General features: G+C 29.7%; 1 protein-coding gene and 3 long non-coding RNA genes across 4 annotated transcripts in view; 1 reads left to right on the forward strand and 3 right to left on the reverse strand.

The window, feature by feature from the left end:
* Positions 1–20,090, reverse strand: part of Paics (PAICS bifunctional enzyme) — a 40,623-nt gene extending 20,533 nt beyond the window's left edge. The window contains exons 1-3 of the mRNA XM_075302323.1: positions 19,935–20,090; positions 19,658–19,861; positions 19,451–19,595 (exon numbers count right to left, since the gene is read on the reverse strand). Coding sequence (XP_075158438.1) covers positions 19,451–19,595; positions 19,658–19,861; positions 19,935–19,944 — 359 coding nt within the window. The 5' untranslated portion in view covers positions 19,945–20,090. The remainder of the gene's footprint in view (positions 1–19,450; positions 19,596–19,657; positions 19,862–19,934) is intronic.
* Positions 212–5,579, forward strand: LOC142231699 (uncharacterized). Its single transcript, XR_012720871.1, has 2 exons — positions 212–480; positions 4,983–5,579. It is a non-coding gene; the product is annotated as an uncharacterized LOC142231699 (long non-coding RNA).
* LOC142231698 (uncharacterized) lies at positions 1,746–2,213 on the reverse strand. The gene is made up of 2 exons (XR_012720870.1): positions 2,004–2,213; positions 1,746–1,941 (listed from the first exon to the last, which is right to left on the reverse strand). It is a non-coding gene; the product is annotated as an uncharacterized LOC142231698 (long non-coding RNA).
* Positions 20,091–23,862: 3,772 nt separating the features above from the next.
* LOC142231700 (uncharacterized) lies at positions 23,863–24,842 on the reverse strand. The gene is made up of 2 exons (XR_012720872.1): positions 24,134–24,842; positions 23,863–24,076 (listed from the first exon to the last, which is right to left on the reverse strand). It is a non-coding gene; the product is annotated as an uncharacterized LOC142231700 (long non-coding RNA).
* Positions 24,843–26,168: the final 1,326 nt, after the last annotated feature.

Genomic DNA, 26,168 nt, shown 5'->3' on the forward strand with positions numbered 1-26,168 from the left:
ATTATGTGTTGTTTGGTAAGTATTGGATTGTATAATATTGTATTCCTTTTAAAGACCTTTTGTTTTTAATAATTTGTAGATTGGAAAATTGCTATTATACATTGATATATGGAAGCAACCGTCGTACAATGGTTTAAGCCCGCTTTGCATACAAACGGTTATGGATTCAATCCTAGTTTCGACTAAACACTATAAAGTTTTGCAACGGTGGATTGGTGGATTACTAGCTCTGGAATGCTGGTGACATTTCTGAGTGTTTCAAAGCTACTCTAAAATTTTCATCGCAATTGGAAATGATGTTCAGGCTCTGCTACAAAAAGAAGATTCCTTGTCTTTGAGCTTCCTGAATGGAATCGGGTGGCACTCAGTGACATGAGAGAAGTTCAACACTGCTGTATCACAATGGACTGAATAGTCAAAGTAGGTCTGAAATAACGGGCTGCCACTATAGCTAACCTAAACTGTACCCGAATGTGAAATGTGAGTATTAAAACCAGCATAACATTACACCCAGAAAAAAGTGCCTTCGAAACTAAAGAAAAAAATTTTCATCAATATAGTTTATCCATTTTATTTCCATTAAGGTAAATTTTTGTGAAAAATAATAAAATTTACTCGTTTCAGTAAAAAAATCCTAAACTGTAAGCAGTTAGGAATAGTTCATTAACTAGAATAAGGCATGAAATTTTACTCATGCTATTTTCTTCGCTGGGTATAAGAATTTACTACTGAAAAAGAAAATTTTATTCACCGATAACAAAGCATTCGTAAAAATAAACAAAAACCGAACTAAAACCAAATTTCCTCAAAATTAGTAAAATTTCTTATAAAATGATAATTGCGACTTCCTTTATAATAGAAAGTTTTTCATACATATGAACAACACTTGGCATAGAAAAATATTTTAGTTCATTCGTACTAAGAAGTATGCAATCCTTTCAAAACTTAAGGAAACACACTTGTTAGAATATAGGAAATTTTCCTAAATTTCTATTGTCTACCTGTAATCGATACCTGCCATCGTAATCGATGTGTTTGCGCGTGGGTGTAATCGATATATTTGCGCGTCGGTTGTTTTTTTAGTTGGAATCGCGTTGTTTTGGTATACGGAGAGATTGTTAAAAAATAATATGGTAAAATAATATAATAAATAACAAATAAAATATATAAAATATTTGTTATTTTAAATTAGTGAGAAAAATTTTCGTTTTTTAAAATAAATCTATCAATGTTCGTGATAGTGTATAAAGAAAGAAAACACCAGCAGAATAACAACCCTTTCATTTGTCTTCATTTTGGAATCTTCAATTATCAGGTAATATTCAGTGACGCTAACCTTTTGCAACAAAAATGTTTTATGATTTTTTATATTTGTACACCCAGAAAAAAGTGACCCCTTCTTTAAGTTAAAATGAACTAATTGTGAAGAAAGTTGAACTTCGTATAGCGCCAAAGACATTTTTATTTGTTTGAACGATGTGATTTTCGTAGAAATTAGGAATAATGCATTCCATATATTAGTTAACATTTCCCTATATTTATATACCACTATACTACAGAATGAAAAAATTTAACTAATTTGAATTCATATATGGAATGATTTTATTGCAATTTTTTCATTCATTTCGACAAATCTTACACATTTGTGGTAAAACTTTTACTTCATAATTAGAACTGCTTACCTTTGTTTTTAAATACAATTTTATTTATTTCTATAAGCAATTTTATCTTCAATAAAAGACATGTTTTATTAATATATTGAATATATTTATTAAGAATCAACAGCATCGAATCTCTTTGAAATATTAGTTTATTATTCCACTATTTCCAATTTCCGTGTGATATTATCAACTGTAAAACGCACTTTTTCTTCTTCTTGTACTTTTCACTTTTAATAAGTTGCTGCCTAACGATTTTGTCCTCCTTTTACAATTTCAATACCTACAAATATAAAAAATCATAAAACATTTTTGTTGCAAAAGGTTAGCGTCACTGAATATTACCTGATAATTGAAGATTCCAAAATGAAGACAAATGAAAGGGTTGTTATTCTGCTGGTGTTTTCTTTCTTTATACACTATCACGAACATTGATAGATTTATTTAAAAAAACGAAAATTTTTCTCACTAATTTAAAATAACAAATATTTTATATATTTTATTTGTTATTTATTATATTATTTTACCATATTATTTTTTAACAATCTCTCCGTATACCAAAACAATGCGATTCCAACTAAAAAAACAACCGACGCGCAAATATATCGAATACACCCACGCGCAAACACATCGATTACGATGACAGGTATCGATTACAGGTAGACAATAGAAATTTAGGAAAATTTCCTATATTCTAAATAGTGTGTTTCCTTAAGTTTTGAAAGGATTGCATACTTCTTAGTACGAATGAACTAAAATATTTTTCTATGCCAAGTGTTGTTCGTATGTATGAAAAACTTTCTATTATAAAGGAAGTCGCAATTATCATTTTATAAGAAATTTTACTAATTTTGAGGAAACTTGGTTTTAGTTCGGTTTTTGTTTATTTTTACGAATGCTTTGTTATCGGTGAATAAAATTTTCTTTTTCAGTAGTAAATTCTTATACCCAGCGAAGAAAATAGTATGAGTAAAATTCCATGCCTTATTCTAGTTAATGAACTATTCCTAACTGCTTACAGTTTAGGATTTTTTTTACTGAAACGAGTAAATTTTATTATTTTTCACAAAAATTTACCTTAATGGAAATAAAATGGATAAACTATATTGATGAAAATTTTTTCCTTTAGTTTCGAAGGCACTTTTTTCTGGGTGTAGGTATTGAAATTGTAAAAGGAGGACAAAATCGTTAGGCAGCAACTTATTAAAAGTGAAAAGTACAAGAAGAAGAAAAAGTGCATTTTACAGTTGATAATATCACACGGAAATTGGAAATAGTGGAATAATAAACTAATATTTCAAAGAGATTCGATGCTATTGATTCTTAATAAATATATTCAATATATTAATAAAACATGTCTTTTATTGAAGATAAAATTGCTTATAGAAATAAATAAAATTGTATTTAAAAACGAAGGTAAGCAGTTCTAATTATGAAGTAAAAGTTTTACCACAAATGTGTAAGATTTGTCGAAATTAATGAAAAAAATTCAATAAAATCATTCCATATATGAATTCAAATTAGTTAAATTTATTCATTCTGTAGTATAGTGGTATATAAATATAGGAAAATGTTAACTAATATATGGAATGCATAATATATGGAATGCAAATCACATCGTTCAAACAAATAAAAATGTCTTTGGCGCTATACGAAGTTCAACTTTCTTCACAATGAGTTCATTTTAACTTAAAGAAGGGGTCACTTTTTTCTGGGTGTACAACCTTGCTATTTTAGCGAAATAATGCCAACTAAATACGGCCGAAATATAGAGGTTAAATTTTTATATGGAACACGTTTTGAGATATACTTATATTTCTAGTTTTTTATTAGACGCGAGAATCATATCTCAAGCTAGAAATGTCCGCTTATATCGTTGGATCTGTGATAAGTTAAGTGGTTATATATTCAGAAAAATTGAGCACATTTTCAACATGTTTTACAGTGCAGTGAAAAGTGCCAACCGTTGAAATAACGTCAGGTTTCTCTTTATGCTCGTAAAGGTGATACTTTAATTTACGAATAAGATTAGAAGAAAAATGACAATGTTACAAGCACACTTTTTTGAAAATGTGCCATTTATAACCCTCTAATGCCCCAATTTTTTTGCCAGCTGATTAAATATTCAATGTTAACGACACTTAAGCAAGAGAACTAAGCAAGAAAAATGTATACGGTAAAATTCAGCATATGCTGCAAAGCCTCTTGAATAGTTTCAAATAAGTTTTCTTTTTATTTTGCCCATTTTTGTTGTCTTAAGGTGTGTTTTACTAAAAGCTTCCTTATTAAACGAAGCCCGCCTAAAGGGCTTAGGCTTTAGAGGGTTAAATATATTTTGAACCACTTAAATAATCACAGATCCACATTTGTTCGATATAATCATCGATATAATTTTTTGCTCGAGAAATGAGTTTTCTAATGAAAAAAGGACAAAAAATAAAAATATAAGGATATCTCGAAAACTGTTTCATTAAAAAAATTTTAACCTCTATTTTCGAATTCACTAGATGAAAATACATAAAAAGCAACCTCTAATCAACTGTAAATGTTAGTGTAAACTAGTGTACACGCTCACAAAAAATTGCTTCTGTAACATATACTCCCAAACATATTTTGCTTCAAGCATATACATTTTTGGCTATTGCCCAAACATTTATATGTTTGAGCTCTTCCAATATATAATATGTTTGAAAGCATATTGGTCTAAACAATATATGTTTGGGTAGTCAATTTCCAAACATTTTCCAAAACAAAAAACAATATGTTATTATGTGAACATATAATATGTTTGGAAGCATTTTGCACTTAGCACCTTTTTCTGTAATACAAACATTATAGAAGAAATTATTCAATTGTATGATTTTTTTTATTTTAATTTTACCTTTTGCCGGACGGGGATTCGAACAGCGGACCACACAGTTTGTAAGGATCAAAGAAGTAGCTGATTAATTGCCCAAGGAAAAATAAAATGTTAATTTTGTAATAACAAGCAACAACCACCAACTTAATTCAATATCGCTCCCTGTTAAATAGCGCTCCAAGCTACCAAACACATATATGTTTATAGGCTATTTCTAAATTAATATATGTTTGCATCCAAGCATATTATATTTAAAAACATTTTATGTCCCAAACATAATATGTTCTAACATATATGTCCCAAACATGTTATGCTAGTTTATGAACATTATATGCTTGCACTCAAAAATATTGTGTTTAAAAATTTGTGTTCCAAACATATAATGTTTATAGCCAAACATATGAAAAACAGTCTTTTTCATCCGTGTAGTTACTAATTGCTTTTTTTACTTCTTTTCATTACAGATTGTTATGTGTTATCCGCGTGTATAAGGCCAAAGAAGAAAAATAAACGAAAATAAATATTGTATAACACTTCAACCCAACTTCCAATACTTCGATGGAATTCAATTTATTTCACACATTTAATAAATGTAGAAGTTAATGTATTAAATGATTTACGGGCTTCATTTCAACATATTTTTTTAACGACAAAATTTTGTTGCTGGGACAGCAAACATTTGTAGTTGTTATAGCAGTAAATATGTTAGCTATTTCAACTAACGCAGTTTACTATTTCAACAGCGATATTTGTCAAAAACTTTTAGCAAACAAGTTTGCTTATTCAGCAGCATTTGTTTGCTATTTTAACCGTAAAAAATGTTTGCTGTTTCAACTAACGAATGTTTGCTGAAACAACTACATGCTACTGCTGTCCCTTTTTCAGCAAACAAATTCTGCTGTTTTAGCAAACATTTTTGTAGTAAAAATTAACTTAACGACATTACCGATTCGTATGATGGCTACCTACAGATTATTTCCCCTTTTTTAATATGTTGGAGTGTTTTTCCTCACATTGAAAATTTTAGATAAAGTAGAATAAAAAGTAGTTTATATAATCCTCAGAATGTGCAAAAGAAACTTTTACTAATTCCCAGCAAAAAAGCGTCGCCACAGAAGTAATGAAAATGTTCTTTTTGGATCAAAATTGACGCGGAAGCGATGAATTTAACATGGGCTTGTCATAGGACGGAAGTCATCCATTTCAACAGCCGTTGCACTGAATTTGCATCACTTCTTTAGGTGTGATCCGAATTCAATGTTTTGGATGTAAATTAAAAAATTCTGTGATATTTTGTCAAATAAATAATTTGTATAATATTTTATAATTTTTAATGGATTCTAACACTTGTCGGAAACGAAAATTTTTCCAATTAAAATTTTAATTGAGTTTTAAAAAATATTCAATTAAAAATTTAATTGATTTAACAAATTTTTTAATTGAAACAAAAATCAATCACAAAAATAATAGTATCAAATAATTTTTTAATTGGATCAATTAACTTTTTAATTGACCTTCAATTAATTTTTTAATTGATACTATCATTTCTGTGATTGAAGACATTTCAATTAAAAATTAATTGGATCAATTTTGTAAAAGACATAGTCAAAAACAGGATTTTATTGAACTTCAAGAATGTTTTAGTCGAAAAAAGAATGCGATTCTATATTATCGATTTTTTATTTCGGTAGAAAATGTTGTCAAAATTTTATTTCTACATATATAGAATTTTTGCAAAATTTTATTTTTATAGAAAATTTTGTCAACATTTTATTTCAATTGAAAAGTTTGTAAAAATTTTATTTCTATAGGAAAATTTTGCAAAATTTTATTTCTATAGAAAAAATTTTGCAAAATTTTTTTCTATAGATTTTTTTTGCAAAATTTTATTTCTATAGAAAATTTTTGCAAAATTTTATTTCTATAGAAAATTTTTGCAAAATTTTATTTATATAGAAAATTTTGTCAAAATTTTATTTTCTTTAAAATTCAGTCTCTTGACAATAATCTTCCAGTGAAATTTTTGTTGAAATTTAGTAAAAAGTACCTTTCCGCTCAAAAAAATGTCTTTTTTATACTTTCTTAAAAATTGTATTTTCCATCCCTGAGTAACTGGCAAAGTGACCAAAATTTTTAAAAGAATATGCACGTTTGGAAATACACTTTATTGCACTCTCCAAGTGCTTCCATCGCTGAATTAGGCAGGTTCTTTTCGCAGGTTTTGCGCCATTTCATTTACACATGTGTGTTTGGCTGTTTCGTTGTTGTTGCTATGGCCAAACAAAGAGGGGTTTTAGATGATGCAATTTCGTTGCGTGCAATTTTATGTATTCTCTTTTAAAGTTGCTTCTTAACACATCAGCATTTATACGTTGCAATTTTACATGCAATACACTTGAAATTTTTTGACGTTTATTCGCTCAATCTTCTTTAATTGGTAATTCGTAACAATAAAATACATTATCATTCGTAACAATAAAATACATATCATCATAGAGAAAAAAAATTATTTAAGCAATTGCAAACACAAAAATGGAAGATGACAACGAAAAAATGATGGAATCATTGTGTGACATTACATATTTTATAAGTAAAAGCTCCACCAGTTCTCTATTCCACATATTTTATTTTTTCTTTTTGGAAATGTTTTGACAACACCACAACACGTATATTTTTAAATTTTTAAAACACATCAACACGTTGAAAGCCGAATACAAATAAAGCAAATGAACAAGAGTACAAATGACAGTAAAGAGAAATGTCAAAAAATTGCAAGAGGAACGGAAAACATGAAATTTTTTCTACCCCCTTTGCTTCTCTACCCCGTTTGCCTACAAACAAGAATTGCTTGCAATTATTGCATGCAATTATTGCATCGTCTAAAACCCTTCAAAGCGAGTCATGTTCACAAAAAGAACAACAAACACACATAAAAAGCAGAAATACATTTTCCAAAAATGAAATTTGTGGTGCGAGAACAAAAACAATTTGTTTTTTCGACCGTCGTTTGACGGGCTTTTCAAGTAGTATTCTATGATTTGTGCAAGTTTTATAGGTAAGCGTTTTTCAAAATAAAACCTATGCAGCTAAAAATATATATTTCTTTATATAAAAATATTCATTCATTTCGGGGGGGGGTTTTTATTGATGGCCCTGTTTTAGAGACATTTTGTGTATATCTCGTATGATTGTTTGTGTTTGTTATTGCGTCATTTATGCTGCTGTTGGTTGTTTTGATTCTAGAGACAATGGAATGTTCCTTGTGTGTTGTAGGTATCTTTTGTGGTGAGAGTTGTTTTCTTGCAATAGCGAGATCAGAAAGGGATCGTGTGTGTGGAGTTGTTTTTCTTTACGGCAGGTATGTATCCTTTATGACTATTTGTGCATTTGAGTTTTATTAACTGAATGCAGCAGTTCTGTTGATGCATTTATGAAGTGCACACGTGGTTTTAATTTTGCAAAATTGTACGTGCGGTATTGGTGGTTATTAATGAAAACAAGGCCGTAGCCAGGATTTTAATTCGGGGGGGGTTCAACTTAAAAAAAAAATATTCATATAATCTCACGTGTAGAAAATTTTATTTATGCATAGGTATGTATACAATATTTTTATAATATTAAATTGAGCCGACGGGCTTTTTGGGCAGCAAATAAATCAATGACTTCTTCAGTCGGCACATTTATTCGGCGATGAACCGACATTAATGCCAATCCATTGAGTATACTCTCGCTAGTCGAATTTCTAAGATACGTCTTTAATCTCATCATTGTTGAAAATGAACGTTCGGATGAGCACGTAGTAACTGCAGGGATGGAAAATGCAGTACTATAGTACTTTTTTCAATACTTTTCAACCCGGTCAGTACCGTAGATTTAGAAAAAATAAAAAATAAGATTTAAATTAATATTGAATCTTTGGATTAAGAAAAGTTGACTTGGATATGAAGATGGATATTCCTTCAATGATTTTGTTTTTGATTCCGAGCCAAAGATAAGGCTTCTTTAAAATAAGGCATGTTTTTACGGAGCTAAACTGAAAAATATATGTACGTGATATTAAAGACCACGCAACCTAAATTTTAAAATATTAACGAAATTTCCACAATATTAAGGACTAATTTCTTTAATGTAATGAAATTTTAATTAAAATAAAGTTTACTATCATGACTTTAACAAAAAGTGTTATATGTAGGACACAAATTTTGGAAATTTGAGCCAAGGCAAAACTTCTTTAAAGTAAAGAAAAACATTTTTGATTTAAAGTAATCGTCCTTATCTTTTGAATCTTTGGTTGAAAGTTTTTTTTTTCCTTTAATTAAAATCATATTTTTTTACTTCGAAGTATCCGGTATAATTTTTATTATTAAATTGGCATCTGTTTGTACATGTATACCTCGAAGAGAATGAAAATTTGATAAATAAAATATTTATCCCAATTTTAATGTTATTGATCGTAGATTTAAAGCCAGATAGGTCACTAAAAATGTCTTTACTTTAACCCTGTACAGTCATCCATATTTTTGGTACATTAACGTCATCCTTCGTCATTTTGATTACGGCTCATTTCAAGACGCTATAATTTTCATCGTGAGCGAAAAAGTGAACCAAACTTGAACTTATTTTCTTATTCAATTTAATTTTAAGTAGTATAACACAAAAATTCATAAAACGGTCGAATTAGTATAACTTAAATTTACCATTTCCCAATAGACTAAAATGCATTTTAAATCGAAAATGAAATTACGTGTCGTCATTTTGACGAATGATGACTGTCTAGGGTTAAAGAAGCAGCATCTTTGGCGCGGAATCAATAACAAAATCCTTAGGGGAAGTTCAAAATCTTTGGATCCAAATAATTTTTTTTTAGTGTATCTAGCTTAAGATCTAGGCCATAGGCTTAGGAACGACTGTGGGGTGGGGACTTAGACCCCGCAGAAAAATTTTAGACCCCCACCCCCCAGAATTTGAAAACCTATTTACGAGTTTCCACTGTGGTGCAAAATCTGCGAAGAAGCGCTGAATTTAACGACGAACAAGTAATGAAAAGATTTAACTTTTTTTCGTATTTTATCAAATGATATCCGATCCAAAAGCTAAAATTTCAATGCTTAGTGGGATTTAGTACCTTTTGTGTAGACATTTTTGAGTCGATATCAGATTTATGGTACAATAGCTTTGACAAAATATTTTAATATTTTGAGAAAGTCTTTATCAACCTTATTTGCTAATAGTCTTTTACAAATATGGCAAAACAGATATGTTCTGTGGGAAGAAAATCTTGATTTTGTAAAAGACATAGTCAAAAACAGGATTTTATTGAACTTCAAGAATGTTTTAGTCGAAAAAAGAATGCGATTCAATATTATCGATTTTTATTTCTATATAGAATTTTTGCAAAATTTTATTTTTATAGAAAATTTTGTCAAAATTTTATTTCAATTGAAAATTTTGTAAAAATGTTATTTCTATAGGAAATTTTTGAAAAATTTTATTTCTATTAAAAAAATTTTGCAACATTTTTTTTGCAAAATTTTATTTCTATAGAAAATTTTTGCAAAATTTTATTTATATAGAAAATTTTGTAAAAATTTTATTTTCTTTAAAATTTAGTTTCTTGACAATAATCTTCCAGTGAAATTTTTGTTGAAATTTAGTAAAAAGTACCTTTCCGCCCAAAAAATACCTTTTTTGTACTTTCTTAAAAATTGTATTTTCCATCCCTGAGTAACTGGCAAAGTGACCAAAATTTTTAAAAGAATATGCACGTTTGGAAATATCACTTTATTGCACTCTCCAAGTGCTTCCATCGCTGAATTAGGCAGGTTCTTTTCGCAGGTTTTACGCCATTTCATTTACACATGTGTGTTTGGCTGTTTCGTTGTTGTTGCTATGGCCAAACAAAGCGAGTCATGTTCACAAAAAGAACCACAAACACACATAAAAAGCAGAAAGACATTTTCCAAAACTGAAATTTGTGGTGCGAGAACAAAAACAAATTTTTTTTTACCGTCGTTTGACGGGCTGTTCAACTAGTATTCTATGATTTGTGCAAGTTTTATAGGTAAGCGTTTTTCAAAATAAAACCTCCAGCTTTTCTTCAACATCTTCGATAAGATTTTTCTATGCAGCTAAAAATATATATTTATTTATATAAAAATATTCATTCATTTCGGGGGGGTTTGATCCCCCTCATCCCCCCCCCCTGAATACGGCCTTGAATGAAAATACATTTATTTCGAAACATTTTAGAAACTGAGAAGTGAATGATGTGATGTTAGAGAAATCAAAAACGCTTTTTATTGATAAAAAAACAAATAACAGATTAAGGAACTGTTAATAGTTTAAAATTAGTGCGGATTTTTAATTGATTTACATAAAAAATATACAACATGAGTGGTAATAGGATGATCTATATTTATTCTACATCTGGATCACAGGTTGGAGATGCAACCATTTTTTTGAATCAATATTTTTTATGTTACAGCAATTCCTACAGGCGAGTACTAAGTTCGAGTTTAGCCGCTAAAATTAAAAATAAATCACTAAGAAAAGTATAAAATTATACGACTTCGATACAAATTTAAATTTAACTTGATGGAGAATAGCCCAAACCAAGTTTTTATCCACCTTAAATACTAAATGCTGCACTGACAAGTGGATATTATGTCTAATTGTATATTTTTTATTTCAAATATATTCTGAGAATAATTTCATAAATGTCCCATTAGTCCATGGATATGATTCCAATAATGTGCCTACAGGATGGATTTTTCAATGTGGTAAGTTTTTCTATAAACGGTATTTTGTCCGTTTTAAATAAAACCAAAATTTCAATTTATTAAAATTAATTATTTTCACTTGCAGGTAGACAGGACTTGTAATGGTATTTTTTTTTTTTTAATATTCTTACTGTTTAATGCTAACTAAGCTGATATCCTTATTGGCTCTAGGAAATACCTTTAGGTTAGGTTAGGTTAAAGTGTCAGACCGATTAAATTTCAAGCTCACTTAGACTATTCAGTCCATTGTGATACCACATTTAACCAAACGTACCTATTACATGTGGGCACTTCTAGTCTTACCCACTGAACCTTCTCTATTATTTACTTTTGTTGAACCAACCAGATTGATCCAAAAACATTAACAAACTGCTTAAGTTATGTTTTCCATGTCCGCCAGTAATCTAAAGCTATATGCTCCTAAAATTCGCTTACACCTTACACAAAAAGCAGGACACTCACACAAGAGGTGTTTAATTGATTCATTTTCCTCCACATCATGATAGCTTATACAATAGTCATTATGCTTCGCACCTATGGGAGCTATAGCTAAATCTGAACCGATATCGATGATTTTTTGCACATATAGTTAGTGCTACACTGTTATAAAAATATGTTTTTCATATGTTTCGATATAAACAAAATGTGTTTCGGGCACAATTTTTAAACACAATATATTTGAGTGCAAACATGTAATGTTCTCAAACTAACACTAAATGTTTGGAACACATATGTGAATATGTTACAATATATTATGTTTGGGGCATGCATGTTTCATAAAAATTATATGTGTGAATATAAACATATATAAATTTACAAATTTCGAGTAAACATATATATGTTGGGATATTTTATTCAGAGAGCGACAGAGAGAGAGAGTATAGAGAAAGAAATAGAGATAAAAACCGGGAGGGTCGACGAAAGATATCAAATTAACACTGCGAGAGAATCAAAAGAGAGCAATTTCTGTGAAACCGCTTATATGTTGTTTCGGAAACTGCTTTATGATAAGGCCAAAAAATGTATATGCTTAAGTCTAAATATTATTTAATTTAAGCCTAATTATTATTTAATTTGTGTATATTATAAAATTATTTATGTATGTTAATACTCGACCCCACGTTCTTCCTTTGTTAAAGTTTTTGAATTCCTTCCAAAATTTCAAACTTTTATACCAAAACCAGTTTTTTATTACAAAATTGTTATTTTTGCAATAAAAAAATAATATCTTAGCCAAAAGCTCAGTCCATTTCGTTTATATCAAGCACTGTTTCTGACTGTAAATCTTTAATAACCCACATTTCGAAGTTTCATTATAAAAATTTAATATAGTATAAATATAAATGTGTAAATTAAAAAAAAAATTGGTGTTTGGTCGGAGCAGGGATTGAACCCACGACCCTTTGCATGTACGGCAGACATGCTAACCACTGCTCCACGTTGCCAACACATGTATGTTTCTGTTAAATAATGTTATGTTTGCATGGGCTCGTGGGCGCTGCAAACTATGCTATATAAATGTAACTTATAACGATAATTGTCTACTGGTGACTATAACAGCTACGTAGCTCAGTGGTAGTGTGTTGGCGTACAAACTGTATGGTCCTCGGTTCGATTCTCCGTCCAGGCGAAAGGTAAAATTTAAAAAAATATAAAATTGAATAATTTCTTCAACATTATTTGTATTACAGAAAAAGGTGCCAAGAACTAAAAAATTTCGTGGAAGTGAAAATTATGTTAGGGAATGAGCACAATCTTCTTTGGGGAAAATTCTTCCAAGCATATAATATTTTTGGGCTCAAAATGCTTCCAAACATATTATATGTTCACATAAAACAAACATATTAATGTTTCTGCAGTATCCAATAATATATGTGCTTCCTGCAAAATATGTTTGGAACATATGTTAGAGAGGCGATTTTTTTGAGGGTGTAGTTAGGACTACATTTAGCCAAATTTGGGTAAGATCGGTTGATAAATAAGGGTTTTATGGCCAAATTTATAAAAATCGGGCGGGACATATATATGGGAGCTATAGCTAAATCTGAACCGATTTCGATGATTTTTTGCACATATAGTTAGTGCTATAGAAGATTATATTTAGCCAACTTTGAGTAAGATCGGTTGATAAATAAAGGTTTTGTGGCCAAATTTGGGAAAATCGGGCGATACATATATATGAGAGCTATATCTAAATCTGAACCGATTTGGATGAAATTTATAAGAAAATCATGAACTTATCTAGATGAAAAAAATGTTTGTCACCAAATAATGGTCATTCTTACACACAAAAAAAAATGTTTCTGATTCAATCACGAAATTAATTGATCCAATTAATTTTTAATTGAAATGACTTCAATCACAGAAATGATAGTATCAATTAAAAAATTAATTGAAGGTCAATTAAAAAATTAATTGATCCAATTAAAAAATTAATTGATACTATTAATTTTCGTGATTGATTTTTGTTTCAATTAAAAAATTTGTTGATTCAATTAAATTTTTAATTGAATATTTTTAAAAACTCAATTAAAATTTTAATTGGAAAATTTTTAAGTGAAATTTTTTTTGTGTACTCATTCATTTTTCATAAAAAATAGTAAACTTTTTTTCGGTGTACGTCAAGAAGATTTTAAGATGAGATTCGTCTTTAAATCTACACACAAAAAAAAATTTCTGATTCAATCACGAAATTAATTGATCCAATTAATTTTTAATTGAAATGTCTTCAATCACAGAAATGATAGTATCATTAAAAAAATTAATTGAATTAAAAAGTTAATTGATCCAATTAAAAAATTAATTGATACTATTAATTCGTGTGATTGATTTTTATTTCAATTAAAAAATTTGTGGAATCAATTCAATTTTTAATTGAATATTTTTTAAAACACAATTAAAATTTTAATTGGAAAAATTTTCGTGAAATTTTTTTGTGTGTACGCTTTACCTTCTTGATTCTATATTTTATTTTATAAGGACAAGTTTGGTTAATTTTAGAAGATTTTAATATCATATCACTAAGTAAATAATTTTATACAAATTCAAGAAAATTTATTAGACGTGAATAATTTTTTTCACTTGTCAAAGCAAATTTCGTTGTTGGGAGAAAAAAATTGAGTTCAAAATTTCAAAAATGTCTTTAATATGATACTAAGTTCAATATGGGCACATTGCTGGTAAAATTTATAAATTTTAAGAAGTTTTGAACTATTTTGTGGGATGGAACGAATTAAGTAAATATTTATGCTTTAAGGTGAGTATTAAGTTCGAGTTTAGCCGCTAATTTTCACTAAAGTGAAAACTAAATCAGTAAAAAAAAATCGAACTTAATACCCACCTTAAAGGTGAGTATTAAGTTCGAGTTTAGCCGCTAAAATCGCTAAAGTGAAAACTAAATCAGTAAGAAAAATGCATGAAATTATATATATTTGTTGCAGATTTCATTATAACTTGATGGGGAATATCCCAAAGCAAATTTTCACAAAGTTTGTATTCCTTAAAATGGAGTAATAAAGAAAAGTAATCGTGAAAAAATTACGATTTTAGCGGCTAAACTCGAACTTAATACCCACCTTTAAGGTGGGTGTTAAGATCGAGTTTAGCCGCTAAAACGTCATTTTTTCACGATTACTTTTCTTTAATAATCCATTTTAAGTAATACAAACTTTGTGAAAATTTGCTTTGGGCTTTTCCCCATCAAGTTATAATAAAATTTGCAACAAATATGTATAATTTCATGCATTTTTCTTACTGATTTAGTTTTCACTTTAGCGATTTTAGCGGCTAAACTCGAACTTAATACTCACCTTTAAGGTGGGTATTAAGTTCGATTTTAGCCGCTAAAAACGTAATTTTTCACGATTACTTTTCTTTAATAATCCATTTTAAGGAATACAAACTTCGTGAAAATTTGCTTTGGGCTTTTCCCCATCAAATTATAATAAAATTTGCAACAAATATGTATAATTTCATGCATTTTTCTTACTGATTTAGTGGCTAAACTCGAACTTAATACTCACCTTTATTTGTGTATAATTTTCCCCCATTTTTAGTTTATTTAACTAACGCACACAAAAAATTATTAAAGTCAAGGAAACTTTCTTAAGACATAATAATTCCATGAACTAAAATAGAATAAAATGGGCTTTAGGGTTCACGTTGTTCTTAGTGTTTATTTTAGAATTTTTAACAAAAATATATTACAATTGGAGTGGATTAAAAATTTATCAAAATATCTTAAGCGCTATACTAATGGATACATTCCGTTTTCTTCGAAGTTATCATAATTTATACTTGAGTTCGAGTTTGAATTTGGAATTTTAATTTGCGATTAACACGTTTTGAAGAACCTTGCTAATAAATGATAGAATACTCTGTAAAATGTAGTTTTTTTTTAGAAAATTTTACTTAAATAGTTTTTTAATTGCAACGTGCTACAAATAAGTTACTACTTTTAGCCAAATTGAAGAAAATTTATTAAAAATAATAAATTTTTCTGTTGTTTAAGAAAATTTCATATGTTGACGGAAAAAATTGGATTTAAAAATTGTTAAAATGTCTTTAATGCTACAAGAAGTTCAAGACAGGTACAATTTTAGTAAAATTTAGTAATTTGAGAGACTTATGAACTCAATTTATGCAAAGTTCTCCCATTTTATAAAATATAAACTATATTATTTTTTAGTAAAATTGTGCACTATTTTTGTATACAAATTTTATTCTTATTTTTGGTTTACGTCATTAAAGTATGATGAATCGTCAACCATCTTACAGTCTAAACGGCTTTGCTCAAACAAATTTGACAAAAATACTTTTCTTTGTTGGTTAAGCTTATGCATGGTTTTAAGTTGAAATCAAAACAATAATAAAGCTTCAATTTGTTTCTTCAAAATATGAAGTTTTCTTAAGCAACAGAAAAAATATTATTTTTAATATTTTTTCAATTTGATAGAAATTATAAACTTACACCGAAAAAAATATTGTCGTGAGGTCAAAGATTGCATGTCTTTAAAATACGAATGCAAATTTTGCTTAGCATAGAAGACGCATTTCTCTAATATAAAGTTGTTTTCCTTGTCCAAAAGTCGATAAACTTTTGAATGAAGTCGTGTTGTCCTTATAATTAAGTGATTTCACTTAAAAATGGGTATCATAACATGAAAGAAAAAAAGTTTGAGCTAAGGTCAACCTGACTTTAATAATTCAGAAAAATTCTTTAAATTTAATGAAATTGTCTTTAAATTTGTTGTCTATTTTCATCTTGACTACAAAGCACACAATCGTTCAAATATAGGACATGTTTTTCAACACTTTATTTTAAAGACGTTTTTTACATGAAACAGCATAATTTCTACTGGAAGTTGAGTCTTAATTTGGAAAATAAAGTTGTAGTTAACTCGTTTTTAAAGAACTTTGATAGCATATGAAGAAAAAAAGCTGAAGAAGCGAAAAATTAAAATTTGCTTCCTAGAAAACCCAAATTTAAAAGGGAATTGTGTCTTAAAAGTATCCTTACTTGTATTCTCCGCTTCTTTGGCTCGGAATCAATACCAAAATTTTTAGAGTAAAGACAAAATCTTTGGAACCGGACTTGCTTTTTTTCAGTGTATTTGTGTAATTAGTAAAATATTTTAGTTGACATTTTCAAAAATAAACCTACATGTTCTTTTATGGTAGGTTTACTTTTTTCTGAGAATTACATGCTTCTATGGCAATCAATTCTAATTTCGAATGTCTTTTTTATTTTTTATAATAGGTTTTGGCCTAGTCTTTGAAACTATCATTAAAGTGATGTTGTATTTAGAATTACTTCAATGTTCGTTAATATCTAAAAACTGTTTTCATTGTCCTTGTGAAGTAACCTTATTAATTGAACATCGTCATTGCTTTGTATAAATACATGCATATGGAAATTCAACGTATTACAATTATCTGCCTCTCAGATCCAATATTTGTTAATTGTATATATGCAGTCTTAATCATCTATTGGAGGTTAATTTAGGGGTCACTGATTAATTCTGTTATCAGGACTTCATTTTAAAAAACAATTTTACATCAGCTAATAATAAAGGTCTACGAAATATCTCTGCATAGGTTATTGGCTTAAAAATGTATGAGATTTGCAAAATTGACATGTGTTATGAATTGCAATCAATATAGATTTATTACAAATCTTAACTTGTACGTATGTATTTACACAAATATATTACATCAATTTCTAATCTGTAGAAAGATTTTCTTTGAAAAACAAATGTAATTTAAGTCTTGGTAACTGGTGACGTAAATAAATGAGGATTTCATATGATAACAATAAACGTAAGTGTGGAAAAATTCGTGAACTATTTTACTGTATAGATGGGTACAAGTTGTAAGTTTCGGAGTAAAAAAAAATATGAAAATGGAAAACTTTGTTTTTTCAAAGACTTGACATAAATGAACAAATTAAGCACAAAGTTTAAAATCCAGATGTTAAATACCCAATCAATTTGTTAGTAAATATAACAAAAAAAGAAATCAACTTTTTTTACCTCAATTAGCCCAAAAACAGACTTACATTTCCTAACAGCAAACAAAACATGTAACGTTAGAGAGTTTTGGGGTTAAAATAAGCCAGTACTAAGTCCGTGTTTCACAGATGAAAATCAAATATTTTCATGGTTACACCCAAAGAAATTTGTTAGTAGGGACAGCAGAAAAGTCTGCTAAAACACCAGAAAGTCTGCTGAAAAAGGGACAGCAGTCACTGTTTGCTGAAATAGCAAACATTTCCTGCTATTTTTTAAGTTCGATTACACTAAAACATGTTTTATTTTGGCAAAATGTCAACATAGGAGCTATCCTAACAGAATTAACACAATATTTTATGAATATCTATAGTATTTGACCAAAAATCTGAATATTTATCGAATTGAGGCATAACAGCAAACAAAATGTTTGCTGATCGTATTTAGGAGCTTGTAAGTATATTACAGAGCAAAAATATACCAAAAACTACTTTTGGTTCTTAAATATGCTTTGGGGAAAATTTTATAACCTAAAAATTTTATAAATTGTTGTTCATTAGGCCCTGAAGTACAAAAATATAACAGCAGACATCGACTGCTGTTTTTAGCAGACTTTTTTCTATGAGTGTACTATTCTTTACTAAGTTATTTTAAAGAAGTTATGTTATTCGAAGAGACGATATTTGCAAAGACTCTTTAATTTTTACAATTCTATAACTCTGCTATGATGAAAATGGTATTTGCTAAGGCAAAATATTGCATTTCTAGATGTAAAGACGTACTCGTAAAGTGAAATCGTGTGGTGTTTTAAGATTAAGGATACCCTTAGAAAAAGTCAAAAGTTTAGTAAATCTTTATGCTTCATTTGTGTATAAATTTTTCCCCGATTTTTATTTATTTAAATATTTAAAAATTATTTAAATTATGTTCATACGTATCTAAAATGAGAAACTTTACTTAAGGGTATAAAGTTCGAGTTTAGCCGCTACATCGCATTTTTTTCACGATTACTTTTCTTTAATAATCCATATTAAAATATAAAAACAATTTGACAAAAATTATTAAACTATTTATATCATGTTACAATTCGTAAAATAGTTTAGTTAACATTTTATAAAATAAATCTACATTTTCTTTCATGGTGGGTTCTCTTTTATTTGGATTATTTGGAGTAGGCATTCTCAGGTGTAGGCACCATTCCCAAAAACTATAATCAAGTAATTGATCCAATTGGATCCAAGGATTTTGACTTTCATTTAAAGATTTTTACAATGACTACGATCGCAGTCGAGACGCAGGATGTTTAACATAAAATAATATATATATATATATATATATTTTTTTTTTAAACAAATAATCCCATTTGTTGGACTATTCAGTTGTCACAGAGTAATCTAAAGAAGTATTACATCAAGGGTCCAGCATCTTCACAATAATCCTAGCCACTTTTCTAGTTTTTTATTTTTATTTTTTATGTTCATGCCTTGTTCTAAAGACACCAATCGGAGGACATGAATTAGAAAGACGACTAACATAAGTATAAAAACTGATATTCCTTTTGATTGAATTATTTTAGTATCAAGGAAATGTTTAATTAACACAATGTAAATTTTAATTCAATAAATTTCATGGAGTTCTCAAACATACCTGTAGCCTTCTTGTACACCAGGATTGCGTTTCAGAAATGATCCAGTTGCTAGACGTCTTGTAACCCACTCAATTGGTACCATTGTACATTTCTTCGCTATAAAAGCCTTGGGACCAGCCGGTTTAACATAGGCAGTATTGAGGCCTACGCAAAACAAAACTTACATTAGAAATGTTAGGCTTAATATTCCAATAGATTACATTTACCTGAGGCGTTTAGAATTTGGAAAATTAACCCATTTGTGGTATTGGAAATTTCAGCTTTTCCCGTCAAGTCGTGAGCACGGGCACCATCTCCTGCAGTAATACGATCCTTGCTCAGAATCAAGCAATGGCCAGGATGTGCAGGGAGATCATATACCTGCTTAGTCTTACCCTCGATGACTAACTTGCCCAATTTGTATCCTTCGACTATTATTAAGAGGAATTTATTTCAAACTCTTTAATGTCCTTGTTTACATTTATTTCGGACATTGAAACTAACCTGTAGACATGGCTCTGTATTTATAGAAAAGAAGAAAACGCACGTGGCCACAACTTCTTGTACAAGCGAATAAACGTTCCACAATGATCGTCAAAAGCGTACTGATTTGAAAAGTCACAACGTCTCTTGTTATTTACCCTCATGAAGGTTCTTGAATTGAGGCACAAATACACACTCACATTAATAAACAAGACGTCTCTCATTTGCCTTCTCTTACTTTATTGATCTCGACCATAGACATTATAATACATAGATGATCCACTATTCTCTTTAAAAACAAGTAAGGAAAATCTTAAGTCTGGCGGGGCCGACTACATTACACCCTGCACCACTTTGTAGATCTATATATATAAAGGTTTGTCCCAAATACATACATTTAAATATCACTCGATCTGGATAGAATTTGATAGACTTCTACAAAATCTATATTGATAGACTTCTACAAAATAAATCTATAGGGTGGAACACAATGTTAGTAAAAAAATATGGGAAACATTTAAATCTGAAGCAATTTTAAGGAAACTTCGCAAAAGTTTATTTATGATTTATCGCTCGATATATATGTATTAGAAGTTTGGGAAAATTAGAGTCATTTTTACAACTTTTCGACTAAGCAGTGGCGATTTTACAAGGAAACTGTTGGTATTTTGACCATTTTTGTCGAAATCAGAAAAACATATATATGGGAGCTATATCTAAATCTGAACAACCAAATTTGGCACACATAGCTTCAATGCTAATTCTACTCCCTGTGCAAAATTTCAACTAAATCGGAGCAAAAAATTGGCCTCTGTGGTCATATGAGTGCAAATCGGGGGAAACTATATATGGGAGCTATATCTAAATCTGAACCGATTTCAACCAAATTTGGCACCCATAGCTACAATGCTAATTCTACTCCCTGTGCAAAATTTCAATTAAATCGGAGTAAAAGATTGGCCACTGTGATTGGGAGCTATATCTAAATCTGAACCGATTTCAATAAAATTTGGCACACTTGACTACACTACTAATTGTACTCCTAGTGCAAAATTTCAACCAAATTGGGATAAAACTCTGGCTTCTGGGACCGTATTAGTCCATATCGGGCGAAAGATATATATCTAAATCTGAACCGAATTCCATAAAATTTGCACACTTGACTATAGTACTAATTAGCATAACAATTGTGTCCTTCACGAACTTTGAATGATCCTTGGACACATAATGTCAAAGTCGTTCCAATTGTATTTGCCGGAAGTTGTTATTGACCTAATGTAGATATCTAAATCATTTCCCGAGTTAAATTTATCATTTATTTAATCTAAGCGTCGTATCCATTTTTATAGTTTTGGAAGCTTTTACTGTCCTTGAATATATATCCACATTTTTCCCGCGTCATTAAATATTTTTCTTGATTTTCCGACATAGAATTGCATTAGAAATAAAAATATTTTAAACCGAAAAAATTAAAATTCATTTTTTGCACATCAGCTGATTGTTTTCTAGTGATATCGGTCTTTTATTACCGAGTAGTGTAAGTGGTACAAAAAGTAATCGTCGCCGTCGCCACTTCACAGGAATACCAATTGAATGACGAGACGACTTAAAAGCGACAGACGACAAAAAGCGACGGCGAGATCGAGGGCGACTTCAGGAATAAGGGTGATTAATTTTCGTGCATTTGCTTTTGTGTTGTTCGTAAAGAGCAATGCTGCTCAAAATTAAATTTCGTATTTTCGCGGCTTTGGTCACAATTTTTTGTTCAAATATGAACTTTTAATATATTAATTTATTTATAAATCCTCTGTTGCACCATAAACGTTCTAATTTTGTGTAAAATTGGCAAACTACAAAAAGGAAAACGAAAGAGATTGTAAGCGTGCTCTTGTTTTCTCGTTTATTCATAATATTCGGAACTGTCAAACATAGTTTAACAACCATGGCTCATCTATGTATTATAATGTCTATGATCTCGACTTATTGCCCGTTCTCTTTGTCGGTATTCTGTATACTATCTACATGTGGTGTTATACCTTAATTTTTTGTTATTATTGATCTCAAAATTTACGATATTTTTCATTAGAGATTCCATTAAAAAAATCTTTTTCATAAAATTCGAAGGATGCATAGTCATTTCAGTAATGTATTATGGGTACGATTTGATAATGAAAGCTGATGTTTTGCCAACCAGAATCAACAGAACAATTAATGTCAAAATTAATTTTCTTGAACCAAATAATCCTTTACATTTTCCCAATATAATTTAGTATGTTCCTCTACTGGAAACCAAACTTGCAACTGCAAGATAACAACACATATATATATACATCTTATATTTGCAAACCCACACCCAAAAAAACATGAACCCTCTGGGACACTAACTCTAGTTTATTTCATGGAAATTTGTACGCGATAAGTGTTTAGTCGAATGCGTGGAATTGCGCTAATTAGCCCAAACCCGACTCATCTTTTCGTGAAAAAAAAATAAAAAATAAAGTAACAATTTTTTAAACTCTATTTGAACGATAAGCCTGATTGCTGATTAAGCTGATTTTTGGTATGATTTGGTCGCACGGCACACAAATCATATGAGCAAAAACACCACGTAGAAGACAACGAATAAATCAGGAATCAAATATAACTTGTATGCTAAAATTCTTCACAAAAATGACGAAATATGGAGCGAACCCCCGAAAAAAGTGAGCACACCATGAAGGTAATCGGAGATTTATTTTAAAAAATTTTAACAAAAATATTTTATTAATTGCAACTTAATACAAATTAGTTAATAAAATAACTTTTATCAAATTTATTAAATATAATAATAAATCTGTTCCTGTTGTTTAAGAAAATTTCATATTTTGAAGCAAACAATTGGAGTTAGAATACCTTTAACGCTATAAGAAAATCACATCGAGGGATCACAATGGACCTATACTGGTCTAAGTGGGCATCAATACAAGACATTGATGTCACCCTCTACAACCTAACCCAACCTAACCTAACGCTATAAGAAGTTCAAGACAGAAACAATTTGAGAAAAATTTACTCATTTGAGAAACTTATGAACTCAATTTAAATAAAAATACAAATAAGAATACAAATATAAATAAGAAAAATTTTCTCACATTTGGCAAAATTTAACTAAAATCAACAAATTTTCCTAAACTAAAATAACGTTAAATCGGATATAAAAAATGTCTTTGGTTTTTTCTGGGGGAATAACAACATGCTGCAATACAAATCGAATTTTTTATACGTCATGCATTTAATTACGATCCGATACTTTAAATACAAAATTACGTCATTTGGTGCTGACAATATAGTTCAAAGCCCAAGACAAATATATCACGAAGCAGATCCTTATTGCCTATTCCTGTTGAAGAATACAAATTATTGCAAATATATTTCCTTGGCAATTATGAATCAGAAGTCATCACCAGATGTGCAACTGCTACAGGACTGAGGCGCAGATTGTAGAATCATTGAATATGTTTTTTTTTGGGTTTTTTCATCACACTCAAAAGAAAGTGAACCCTATATGTCACTAAAGCCAAACATATTCCTGTGAAGTGCGAAAAGCGAACATAGTACTGATCATCGCTGAACAAGAAGGTTAAATCATAGGCCCATATGGTTACAATTTTTTTATTTCGACAAAATTTTAAGATGTCAAAATCATATGTTTATGCCCTGCCAACATTTTTTGAATTTGGGGACTCTTTTGAGAATCCCCACTACGTCGAAAACAATCATATACGACATCAAAAACTCGTCGGAAAAGCGCCGTCACTATTGAGAAGTTGTACCACGCCAAGTTACTACAAAAATGTTTCGCATGAGTGCAATTATTAGGTGCCTTTATAGATCAATTTAGAACGACGCCAATAAGGGACCCTCCAAACAATAAGAAAAAGTGCATTTTAAGATAGTTGTAAAAGAATCATTGTGGTCGAGTAAAACACGTTTGTTTAGATATTTATTAATTTGATTAAACATTTACAAATTCTTAAAAATATAACATTTATACCACTATCACATTACATTTAACATCATTTTTGGCATTAATGATGATGTTGAGTTACAAGTAGCGAGTTACATGTTGCTGCGTCTATCAACCAGTGTTTTTATTCCATGGAGGCAGCGTGTCTGTAAAATATCTGAAAAACAATCACTTTATTCCATTTGGAAAATCACCAAATTGTTCACCAATATACCTTTCACAATTTTAAGCGTATAATCTATGTTTTCAGAACTTTATTTTCGTTTTTATTTAATTAAAATATAACAAGCTGGTTGCGCTTGGCGTTTCACAAAAAAAATGGTTTTTTTAACAGTAGGGATGGCAAATTACTTGCATGTACTTTTTGATGTACCTTTTCATGATGGTTGAAGTGACATTTACGAGTCTGTGGTAACGATGAGGTTGAAATGGAACTTTGAAATGCTGGCAGGGTGGTGATTGCAGCTCTCCAAATCACACTGCATAGCAAATGCATCTCAAACAAACTCGCGCATTCATAGCTGGAGAATTGTTCAAAGATGACTTGAGTATCTTGATAATATATTCCAGACACAAAATATCACGCACATCAGTTTTTAAACTGCATCATAAACTGTTTTTGTTAATAGATGGCGAAGATCCATTTGACTGAATTCCATTCTTAACTTTGGTGGGTATTATAGTCCTATTTGTCTCATATCGGCGTTCCTCGGATGAATTATCCACTTCACAATCACTCATAGGTGACGCAATTAAATTTGAACCTTTTTTTCAGATTTGAATTATTTTTTTCAGGACAATTGAAAGAATAAATAATTGCCACTTTTGCCAATGCCATACGATTCTTTTATCAGCTGATTTTGACTTCTTAAAATTGCAAACAACATATTGAAAGTTGTTGTTTTTGTTATCGTGATTCAACCTCCTTATTCAGCCATGGTACTGACCTTTAGCCGCTAAAATCAGTAAAACAGTGTAAAAATATACCTCTTTGATGCATTTTATTATAACATGATGGGGAATAACCCAAAGCAACTTTTTACAAAGTTTATATTTTTTCTTTAATAATAAAAGTAATCGTGAAAAATTGCGATTTTAAGGTGGGTATTAAGTTCGAGTTTAGCCGCTAAAATCGTAATTTTTTCACGATTACTTTTCTTTAATAATCCATTTTAAGGAATACAAATTTTGTGAAAATTTGCTTTAGGATATTCCCTATCAAGTTATAATGAAATCTGCAACAAATATGTATAATTTTATAACTTTTATTAATGATTTAGTTTTCACTTGAGTGAAAAAATGACGATTTTAGCGGCTAAACTCGAACTTAATACCCACCTTTAAGGTGGGTACTAAGTTTGCGTTTAGCAGCTAAAATCAAAAAATGAATCAGTAAAAAAATTATAAAATTATACCTCTTTGATGCAAGTTTTGATATAATTTGATGGGGGGAATAACCCAAAACAACTTTCTATAAAGTTTATATTTTTTAAACTGGATTATTAAAGAAAAGTAATCGCGAAACTCTAACTCATACCCATCTTTAGCGGCTAAACTCGAACTTAATGCCCACTCGAGCTTAAATTTAAAAAGAATTTCATAATTATTCCCTCCGCAGGAGGAGGCCATAGCATTGAACGATCAGACAAGCGGTAACAATTTATTTTAAACCGGCAACAATAATAAAGAAACTTTACAATTTAAAGTTAAATATTAATGAGAGTGAATAAAAATCGTTTTTCTAAAAAATAAATAGTAAACAATGATTGTCTTTTGAAGGCGGTTCAACATAAAAGAACAATTAACCCTTTTGACCGCTAAAATTTTTTTTATACTTTTAATCATGTTGAAGTCATTAAAGAAACGTCTAGGCAAAATTTCGGGTCGCCACGCCCATTCGTTTGAGCGGTAGAGAATGTTGCCTGTGGGCAACTTTAGGCAATTGTGACTATAAAATGGTTTGTTTTGTAATGATAGACGTATTACGTTTTATTGGATTTTTTAAAGTTTGTTGTCATTTTTACAGTAAATATACACTTGAATGCGCACGTGAGTGAAATTTCGCTCACGCTCTGGCACATTCACGAAGAAATATTTGTACTCACGCACGCCATGTGGATAGGAATTCACGCCCACGCAAATTCACGAAATGAAAAGTCATACTCGCGCACGCTCACGCATCGTGGGTGTGAATTTTTTCGTGAACGTGTACTTTATCTTGAACATGAATTTTATCGTGAACGTGTACT

The sequence above is a fragment of the Haematobia irritans genome, chromosome 3 (genome assembly GCF_050003625.1).
Source record: "Haematobia irritans isolate KBUSLIRL chromosome 3, ASM5000362v1, whole genome shotgun sequence".
Taxonomy (NCBI): Eukaryota; Metazoa; Arthropoda; class Insecta; order Diptera; family Muscidae; genus Haematobia; species Haematobia irritans.